Genomic DNA, 9768 nt, shown 5'->3' on the forward strand with positions numbered 1-9768 from the left:
GTCCTATATAGAGGGTGGAAGCGTCTGCGCTCCTTTTACAGGAGCAGTATATAGGGAAAAATATTTCAAACCCATATCTAAAAAAAGTAATTAAGATACGTCAACAGTTTAGGCGTGTTTTTGGAGAAAGGACAAGGCAAACGAGCGTTCGGGTCACCTGATGATGATCACCGCCGCCCACGACCCCGTGCAACACCAGAGGAGCTACAGATGCGTTGCCGGCCTTCGAGGTGGAGATAGACGTGCTTTTTGAAGGTACCCATATCGTACCGACCTGGGAACACTGCCGCGGGTAGACCATTCCACAGTTCGGTGGCGCGTGGAAGGAAATTTCTACGAAACTACACAGCAGTGGAGTGCCACGTATCCAGGTGGTGTGGATGATATTTAAGTCTGTAGTGTGCTGTGCGGTTAGAAAATTCGGCGGCAGGTAACAGGTCAAACAGTTCCTGAGAACACTCACCATGATAAATGCGATAGAGAAAGCACAGCGAGGAGACGTCTCTACGAAGAGCCAAAGTGTCAAGCCTTTCACAGCTTATTGGGTAGTTACGAATAGATACCAAAAACACTCTGTATATTATATTTTATTTACATTATCTATACTTTTTTTACTATTAAATTATTTTAGAGTTCCTTATTTTTCGTTAAAGAACTTATTTAGCACTGTTTGTTATTGCACTAGCCGGGGCCTTTATTCGGTTAACTACAATTTAAATAGTAACTAGGGATCTGCTCATTGATTTACCCGCTTGAACTACTTAATTATTAATTTACATATCTACATTACTTTTGTTTTCTAATAATGTAATCATTTTAAAAACAATATCTATACCTAAATGATTTTTGTCGGACAACATTCTTTTAGGGTATAACTTTTTTGCTTAGTCGCTTCTGATATTAGCGTGAACAGACGTACAGACCAATAGACAAAAAATAAAATTCATGCCACTTTTACTATTATATACTTATAGGCCAAATATTAGACGATACAAGTTTTGGGATGCATTGTATTGCAATCAACCACTCAAATCACCGTCTGCACTGCAACATTGGCAGAGAATTTAATAGAATATCAAGAATCGAAGTTTCCAGCGCGCGCTTAAAGAGCGTGTGTATTCCATTATATGCTTATACCCGAGCATTTTTAAAAAGGTATGGTAAATAAAAGCAAATGTGTCAATTTGAGTAGCACGCTCTTTTCAAGCATGCTAATAACCATATTATTTATTGATCATGTGTAACTGTAAGATTTGTGGGAAAGGAGGAAGGACTTAAATTTAAATAATTATGTTTAATTGGAGCACAATTTTAAAATATATTATTCATTTGCAACGTTACAATTCAACTCAAAAATAATTGTAAGTTCGGTGATATTTTTTTTTATGATTGTGTGTTCGATAGATATTACAATAGAATATTTTTTTAATATCTCTAGGAAGCCTCTGGAATCTCTATCTCTCTCAATCTCTGGAAACTTAAAAATTTACTAAAGAAGTTGCCAGTAATTCAATATTATTAATTTCTAAATATATAATAATAATATTATGTGGCAACTGATATTATAATATTTTGATATTGCGTTTGACACTTTGTTTTGTTGACATTGACAGCTAACTACAAAATATAAATCATTTTATCGTATTTTGAAGTTATTTTGGTTGTACACAACAATATAAATAACTGTTGTCGCCTATTATAGTCAATATAAAACACAAATACTTATCGTTTAAAAATAAAAAATAATATTATTATAATAATAATTTAATTCTTTAATTTTTCTTTTCTGTGCAAAATGAGTAAGAAGCCAATATCATTTGGAAAAATCAGTTTTAATATAGAAAAATTGTCATCAAATGATGATAAATCGACATCAGGCTTCGGTACATTTGGTCGTACGCCAATTCAAGAACAGAAGGACATCGAAGAAATACCCGATGATCCTGAAACAAGAGACGTTCAGAGAATAATGGGAATCAAACATTTTGGTAAAAAAGCTAAAAACTACGATGTAGAAGAAATGATTAAAGAGGCGAAGAAAACTGCTATAGAAACTCAGACCAAAAAAGCCTTAGCTCAAGCACAAGCAGAAAAAGAAGCTGAAAATGATAATAATGATTCTGTAATAGGACCTGTACCAGCTGATCCTGGACATGATGAAGAAAGTGATGAAGAATTAATAGGTCCTCCTGTGCCATCAAATTTAAAACTTTTGGAAAAAGAAGATGGAAAAAGGGATGACTCTAAGGGTGATGATAGTTACAATGAATTAAGTGACTCTGATGATGAAGAATTATCATTTATAGATAGAATACCGCACAAAGAAGAGGTTAGTATTTATATTATTTACTAAACTTTTAAATAGATAAATAGAGACTAGATTTTATATAGATAAAAGAAGAAAAGATAAAGAGTGAAGCTGATAAAAAATGTTCATAATTTACAGGTGGAAATGCATCATGGGCCGAAAGCCGTTTCAGCACTTGCAGTGGATCCATCTGGTGCTCGTCTTGCGACTGGATCAATTGATTACAATGTAACTTTTTGGGACTTTGCAGGTAAAGCAGCATATTAAAGTTAATTTACATTTTTTGTTTTTTCTAATACCTAGATTACATGAAAAGCTCTGCTTTCTTTTTATTAGAAAGATTTTTATATTAGAGTACAAAATATAAAATTTACATTGATATTCATTACATTTTTAAAAAGCTTGTGCACACTTTTAAAATATTTGGTATGTTCATTTTCTTCATGCTGGTAATGAGGCAAAGCTCGGCATTGAGTTCTGCCACTCAACATGGTACAGAAGTTCTGTAATGTGAACAGAGTTTCTTAACACTAGGTTCCCAGGTTCAAACACTATAATAAAAAACTTTTTTTATATAAAATAAAATTGTTTTATAAATTTTTTCCACTATTATCAATTAGCTACATTTCAGGTATGGATACTTCAATGCGCTCATTCCGTTCCCTCTACCCTTGTGAGAACCACCCAATCAAGGCCTTACAGTATTCTGCCACAGGTGACTCCATACTGGTTGTGAGTGGTTCGGCACAGGCCAAAGTATTGGATAGAGACGGGTTTGAAGTTCTTGAGTGTGTGAAGGGCGATCAGTATATTAGTGACATGGCTAGGTGAGTATTTATAGTATTTCAGTAATACAAAGAAATTCCTTAGTAAGATTTATTTTTTAATTGACTTTACTATGATTTTAATTGATATAACTACTATAAAATCTTTTATATTCACAGAACAAAAGGCCATACAGCAGCTTTAAACAGTGGCTGCTGGCATCCACAAATACGTGAAGAATTCATGACCTGTTCCCAAGATGGCACTCTCAGATTATGGTTGACGGAAAACCCAAAAAACCATAAAGCTGTCATTAAACCACGACAAACTGGAGGCTTAAAGACTAATCCAACATCTTGTTCATTTTCAAGAGACGGAAATACAGTCGCTTGTGGTTGCTTCGACGGGTCCATACAAATGTGGGATCATAGGAAGGCCTTTGTTAATACTACTCTCCAGCTACGCAATGCTCACCAAAAACAAACTGAAATAACTTCCATTGCTTTTTCTTATTTGGGAACATATTTGGCAAGTCGTGGGAACGATGAAACGTTGAAACTATGGGATTTAAGAAATTTTAAGAAGCCTTTACATGTATTTAGCGATTTGTTTTCGAGGTATGAGCAAACAGATTGCAGTTTTAGTCCCGATGACAGTATGATATTTACAGCAGAATCGTTGCAAAAGAATCAGAAATTTGGACGTCTTCTATTTTATAATACAAAGACGTTCGAAGAGATAACACATTTGAATGTTGCTCAAAGTCACATAATAAAAGCTGTTTGGCATCCGAAATTGAATCAAATATTCACAGGTTGTGCCAATGGCGTGGTTAAAATTTACTACGACAACAAAAGAAGTTTGAGAGGTGCTAAGTTATGTCTAGTAAAGACAAATAGAAAGAAACAATCAATGGAAATTGTTAGTTCTCAACAAATTATAACTCCTCATGCCTTACCATTGTTCAGGCAAGAGAAATTAAGAACAAGTAAGAAGAGAATGGAGAAAGAAAGGCTGGATCCTGTAAAGTCTCATCGACCTGATCTTCCAATAACTTCAGGACAAGGTGGAAGGGTTGCGGCTTCAGGAAGTACCCTCAGTTCCTTTGTAATAAGGAATCTTGGGTTGAGTAAGAGGGTTGATGATGATCAAGATCCTAGGGAAGCCATTTTGAAATATGCAAAGGAAGCCGAAGAAAATCCCTTCTGGGTGGCGCCGGCATATAAGAAAACTCAGCCGAAACCAATTTTCCAAGATGATGAACCTGACGCTAAGAAGGCTAAAAGTGATAGTTGATTGCAAAATCATACCAGAATAGGAAACAAATAACTTATGATATATGATTAAAAGCTGAAACATGGAGACATTGGGACATTTATAATAAATTATATTATTATATTTAATGTGATAGAACCCAATTATCATTTATAAAATATGTAAACCCAAATATTATTATTGTGATAGAACCCAAAACAATGATTTTAATAAGTTTATCTGTGGATTTGTTCACTAGCCGCAGAAATGGCTTAACTAATCTCAGAAATTTAAAGTCTTTTGTTCAACCCAACAGCCACACAAATTTTATTGAATTAGCCGAAACTACATTTATTTCAATGTTTAGACATTGTCTTTAAAATAATAACATTGGTAGAACACGAAAGTAATTCATATAAGTAAATAAGTAACGTGAAGTTCAAGCATCAGTTTGGTGAAATATAATTTTACAAAGAAATATAATCTCAAACAAAACTATCCTTCTAAAACAAAACAAAACTATCATTTAGGAAAATATTAAACAAACACCCATCCCACTGAGTGCAGTCAGTGTCAGTGTTGTTGCCAACACATATGTGTAAGTGTACACACTTAAAACCAGTACTAGTAATTAAATAAAAACAACTATAAAATGTTATCATATTTTATTACTATTCCTATACATTTTACATAATATTATAAACAACTATGTCTAAGCTCTTGCCGCAGCACTCTCTGGTACTCTATTTTCACTGAAAGGATGTAGAGGTGATCTCGCTGAGTTCTGTAAAAATACAAAATTGTTGATACACTATCTCCTGCTTAAACTTTATGATATATTATAGCCAAATTATACAGAATATTTAAATAATTTGTAGTCTGTGTTATTTACAAGCTTTCACATTTATAATATTTCATAAATATTATAAAAAACGATATGATAGTAATTGAGGCCAATCATAGCGCAGACGCAAAAGCGTGCGTCTGTAAACGTGACAGGTTGTGTGTAAATATTTAATATTTTTCCTTGCTGTAGTAACGAGGCAAAGTGATGGAAAGTTTAGGACGGAAATGTCTTAATCGTAAGGGAGTTAACACTAAACTCCCAGGTTCCCTTTGCCTACCCTTCTATATGAGGAACACTAAAAGCGTGAAGCTAAAACAAAAAAAATATATATAATGAATTGATTACTGCTTTAAGTAAATAATTTAGAAAGAACAAAATAATTATATAACTAACCAATTTCTTAGCTCTCTCTGTAAGTATGTCAAAAGCAAAATGATTCAAAATAACCCCAGTGGGCAATGCCACTCCTTGGAATCTATACAGTTGCTTCACATCACTATCTGAGCCACCTGAAATAAAATAATAAACATATATAGTACGGTCAACCAGTAATGGCCGCCTTCAAGTCAGCTGTAGATGGATGGGTAGATTATATTTTTGAATATTTCTTTTTTTTTGAAATTATATTCTTTTGAGTGCACAATCTGCAAAAGTTCAGAAGTTAAGTTAGGTTACTTCAGTCACGACTCATTGACCATATTTGATCATCAAATATGATCTAATCCATTGAACTACCATATAATCACTATAATGTGTATCTATCACAGGATTAACAAGTATTACTTAAAGAGTTAAAATTGCATATACAAAAAAATAAAAATTGCTAGGTTTTGCACTTGTACAAGCCTAAAAAAATCCAAAATATGCAGCTTTTCAAAAGATTCTAGTAAATCTCTCATTATAATTAGTTTACCTTGTAATTTATGCACTGAAGTGACAGCAACTCGGCCAATCTGACCTGTGTTCGCTATCATCGGGCCCTTTGATATATCTATGTATTTATCTATTTTATATAATGTTATTATACCTAAAAATAAAGAAATTGAATATATAAAAATCGATAATATAATTATAAAAATGATAACTGTAAACACTTTTGGTGGTGGATTCCATTCCCACTGAGAGTAATGAAATATTTAATATTTTCGTTTCCTTCCTCTGGTAACGAGACAAAGCGCGGCGTTGAGTTTCGCCACTCAACATGCAATGCCTTAAGAATTCGATGGAAAGTGGGGAACGGAATTATCTTAACGGGGAACTGGGTATCTTAATACTAGGTTCCCAGCTTTCCCATGCCTACCTTGCTATGAACGGGAGGCAGTGTAAAGCAAAAATAAACACTAACTTACCATTAGCCCTAGCTATACTAGGTATCTGTTTGGCCTTGTGCTCATTGTCTCTAAACATTTCCAAAGCAAGTTCTTCGGAAACATCTAATCTTTCAACTGGTAATTGTTTTCTACATAATTGTACATATTCTGCACTTAATGTGTGTAACTCTTGAGGTTTGGGGTTCCAATCGAGTGTGGGGAGATCTATGTCGTAGATAAATGAGCCGCTTCGGACTGGGGATGGAGAAAATTAGCTTATTTTATTGAAAGGAAGAGGATTTTATTTTCTAAATATGTTTACTAGAGAAAAATAACAATGAAGTACTTAGAAATGATAAAAAAATGTAAAAAGTACTTTTTTTTAACACAATGTCTTGAAAATTAAGAGGTGTGTGTGAAAACAGTCTCTTAACACTAGGTTCCTTTTTTACCCCAGCGAGATACAGCTTGAAGCTTACATATAAATTTATATTAATTTTCACTTACTATCAGGGCCGGGAAAGCTATGCAACTTTACAGGCACATTATCCTTGAAGGCGACAGTGGCACACGCCCCAAGGACTAAAGAGCAAGTACGCCAGAATGCTTTGTTCACTTGATGTGGCTCTTGTATGTTGTATCTTTGTAGCTATTTATAAAGTAATAAAAATATAATTAGTATATAAAATTTTATGTTTCATTAAAACAGTATAAATATATGATTAGTAATTAATTTTGAGGCTTTTGTAGTCGTAGTGTGACTGTAAACACAATGGTTTATTAACTATTTGAATTAATTTTATTTAATTCTTAAAAGCAAAATGTTTTATATTTCCTAATTTTTCTGCAATTAAAAAAGATATTCAATATTAAATTATGCAACTAAAAACCAGGTTAAATACCTCACCTCTAATGTGCAATTTTCAGTGAGAGGTCTGTGCATGTCCCAATACACTGAACCATCTAATAAAGCCAGTGCACTGGAATCTGTATGCCATTCTCCTAAATCTAAAATAATAATAAACAATATATAAATTCAGCTTAAATATAAGTTAAATAATATTAAAATTAAAGAAGATCAACTAACCAAACTGTGTAGTTTTATAATTTTAATAGAGATAATGCCCTCTGGCATTGCTAAATACAGTCAGTTTGTAAATATAAATGCAGTTATTCTAGGTTTTAAAATAAATGAATGAAGAAATAATGAATGACTATATATAGATTATTTTTGCAAAAGTTTCATCAGTCAATGGACAATACTTTTATTACTATTATTTTAAATAATCACCACAGACATGTAGTGTGTATCTTTTTTTAAAAATATCTGTTAATCTTTTTTTAAATATTTTAGTTTTTTATCTGTTGTTTGATAATTATTAACACACTCCATATACAATGGATATGAGGGAGGGTAAATTTTGTAATAACTTACGTCTTGCACAATCATATGGCGTAGAAATGTCTTTGTTCATAACAAGAGTACAATCATTTGGTACGCCCTTATAGTTTACTTCAATTTTTTCTATTCTTCCAACCTTTTCTTGTTGTCGTTTCTTTTCAAGAACAAATAGATGATTACGGCGTTCTAAAGCTTCTTTACTACTTAGGAATCCTGTAAAAAATATATATTATACTTATTATAACAATTTTATTTAATATGTAATATTTATATTGGGCCAAAACAATAAATTACAAAGATATTTTTGAGAACATACTGATGTTAGTAAATTTTTTGGCTGTACTATTCATTAAAACCGTTTTAGATAATGTTAGGGCTCGCTGCTTCATTTTTGTGTTATTGAAATATATTTATAAATTCACAAAAATTAAAAACGAAATATTTCTAGGTTATAGTTAGTTATATCTCATTTACTTGACAATTGACATTGAATTGAAGGTTTGTTTCGTGTTGCCACTTGTTTGTTTTTTTTAATAATTTTATTTTATTCTATATTATCTGTAGTACTGCCACTTTAAAATTAATGAATTTAGTACGGTATCAATTTAAACATATTATTCCGCAGTTTGTATATTTTTTTCTGTATATATATTATGTATTTTGATACAAATCAAAAATATCATATTTGTCTTGTGTATTACGATCTATAAAATAATATTCCAAAAATATATTTATATAATAATGTAGAAAAATGTATGTAAATAAATATGGTTGCGGTGAAGTTATATTTATTTAACGCTCCAAGGGCTCCAGAACCCTATTAATAAATAATATTAGTCTTAAATTTATTTATTTTAAAAGAAGGACAGGTACATAAGAAAAACCATAAAACTTTTTAAAAAGGGATAACAAGTTTTTTTATTTTATCACAAAACAAGCTCATATAAAATAATAATACAACTATCCTACCATGGTCCTTTTTCTGCCTCTTGCCCTAACATCTTCGTATTTGATAATAATTTCCTTAATATTATTTTTACTGTAACTTTTGTATGCTTTAAAAATTTGCTCGAATAACTCTGGATAGTCATTATGAGTGCTTATTAATGCTCTTTCGAGGACATATAAATCAACTCCTTTATCTTCTACACTAGAATCTATAAATGATAAGCCAAAATCTATCATAACTATTTCAACATTATCATGGTTGAACCATTTTGTATTATCAGTAATGCCGCTAGGATTTTTCTCAACAAGGAGGATATTGGAAGTTGTCAGATCACCGTGGATTATGTTATTATCATGTAATTTTCTTACGTTCTGGCCTATTTTTTCAGCATAAATATCTAGGCTGTTTGGAGAGTCTCCAGCAGCTTTATTTACAGTTTTAAAAGCTATGATAAAATCTTTTACCGTTATGCTGTGTTCAAAATGCTGCATATAAATGCGTCGGCGTTCAAAATCTACTAAATATAAACTAGGTGTCTTCACTCCTGCCGCCTTGCTTCTTACAATAGATCTAGCTTCATTCTTTATCCTTTCTTTAGTTATAGAAGTGTCTAAATCTGGATGTCTGTAGTTTTTCTTAAATCTTTCTTTTATAAGAGTTGGTTTTCCAAGGTAATTACATATATACAATTTAGCTTCGGCACCTTGTTTTAATATTTTTAAACTTTCACTCATTATGGTAACTTCGAAATATAGATATAACCTAAAAATTTAATAGAACTTGCAAAAAAACATTTAAGTATATTTTTAAAGTCTAATGTTGCTGGTTTGTAATAAATATAATGTGACAACAATATGTTAGTAATGAAATATTTGCTTAATATTCTTTAAATGTGATTTGTTTACTAATTTAATACGGTTTATTTGACTTTGA

At 31.8% G+C, this 9768-nt stretch overlaps 3 protein-coding genes across 3 annotated transcripts; 1 reads left to right on the forward strand and 2 right to left on the reverse strand.

The window, feature by feature from the left end:
- The first annotated feature begins 1590 nt into the window (after positions 1 to 1590).
- LOC146533610 (gastrulation defective protein 1 homolog) lies at positions 1591 to 4983 on the forward strand. The gene is made up of 4 exons (XM_085194222.1): positions 1591 to 2329; positions 2447 to 2558; positions 2940 to 3135; positions 3253 to 4983. Exons 1-4 carry the CDS (start codon positions 1796 to 1798, stop codon positions 4367 to 4369), a joined length of 1959 nt encoding a protein of 652 aa, XP_085050348.1. The 5' UTR covers positions 1591 to 1795; the 3' UTR covers positions 4370 to 4983.
- Positions 4978 to 8385, reverse strand: mRpL39 (mitochondrial ribosomal protein L39). Its single transcript, XM_085194223.1, has 8 exons — positions 8203 to 8385; positions 7920 to 8099; positions 7392 to 7492; positions 6992 to 7133; positions 6524 to 6739; positions 6088 to 6201; positions 5568 to 5683; positions 4978 to 5111 (listed from the first exon to the last, which is right to left on the reverse strand). The coding sequence occupies exons 1-8, from the start codon at positions 8273 to 8275 to the stop codon at positions 5040 to 5042; spliced, it is 1014 nt and encodes a 337-aa protein (XP_085050349.1). The 5' UTR covers positions 8276 to 8385; the 3' UTR covers positions 4978 to 5039.
- Positions 8386 to 8776: 391 nt separating this feature from the next.
- Positions 8777 to 9706, reverse strand: Tcs5 (TP53 regulating kinase). The gene has a single exon (XM_085195281.1). It carries the CDS (start codon positions 9567 to 9569, stop codon positions 8847 to 8849), a length of 723 nt encoding a protein of 240 aa, XP_085051407.1. The 5' UTR covers positions 9570 to 9706; the 3' UTR covers positions 8777 to 8846.
- Positions 9707 to 9768: the final 62 nt, after the last annotated feature.

This window comes from Heliconius melpomene, chromosome 12 (genome assembly GCF_056956725.1).
Source record: "Heliconius melpomene rosina isolate 202511_hmr_F chromosome 12, ASM5695672v1, whole genome shotgun sequence".
In the NCBI taxonomy this organism is placed as follows: Eukaryota; Metazoa; Arthropoda; class Insecta; order Lepidoptera; family Nymphalidae; genus Heliconius; species Heliconius melpomene.

What these genes read in the sequence shown, in the direction of transcription:
- LOC146533610 (XM_085194222.1), top strand. Translation starts at nt 1,796, where the DNA reads ATGAGTAAGAAGCCAATATCATTTGGAAAAATCAGTTTTAATATAGAA. An exon ending in GAATACCGCACAAAGAAGAG is followed by an intron (nt 2,330 to 2,446) that starts GTTAGTATTTAT and finishes CATAATTTACAG; the next exon opens with GTGGAAATGCATCATGGGCC. An exon ending in TATATTAGTGACATGGCTAG is followed by an intron (nt 3,136 to 3,252) that starts GTGAGTATTTAT and finishes TTATATTCACAG; the next exon opens with AACAAAAGGCCATACAGCAG.
- mRpL39 (XM_085194223.1), bottom strand. Translation starts at nt 8,275, where the DNA reads ATGAAGCAGCGAGCCCTAACATTATCTAAAACGGTTTTAATGAATAGT. An exon ending in CTGAAAATTGCACATTAGAG is followed by an intron (nt 7,134 to 7,391) that starts GTGAGGTATTTA and finishes CTTTATAAATAG; the next exon opens with CTACAAAGATACAACATACA. An exon ending in TAGTATAGCTAGGGCTAATG is followed by an intron (nt 6,202 to 6,523) that starts GTAAGTTAGTGT and finishes CTTTATTTTTAG; the next exon opens with GTATAATAACATTATATAAA.
- Tcs5 (XM_085195281.1), bottom strand. Translation starts at nt 9,569, where the DNA reads ATGAGTGAAAGTTTAAAAATATTAAAACAAGGTGCCGAAGCTAAATTG.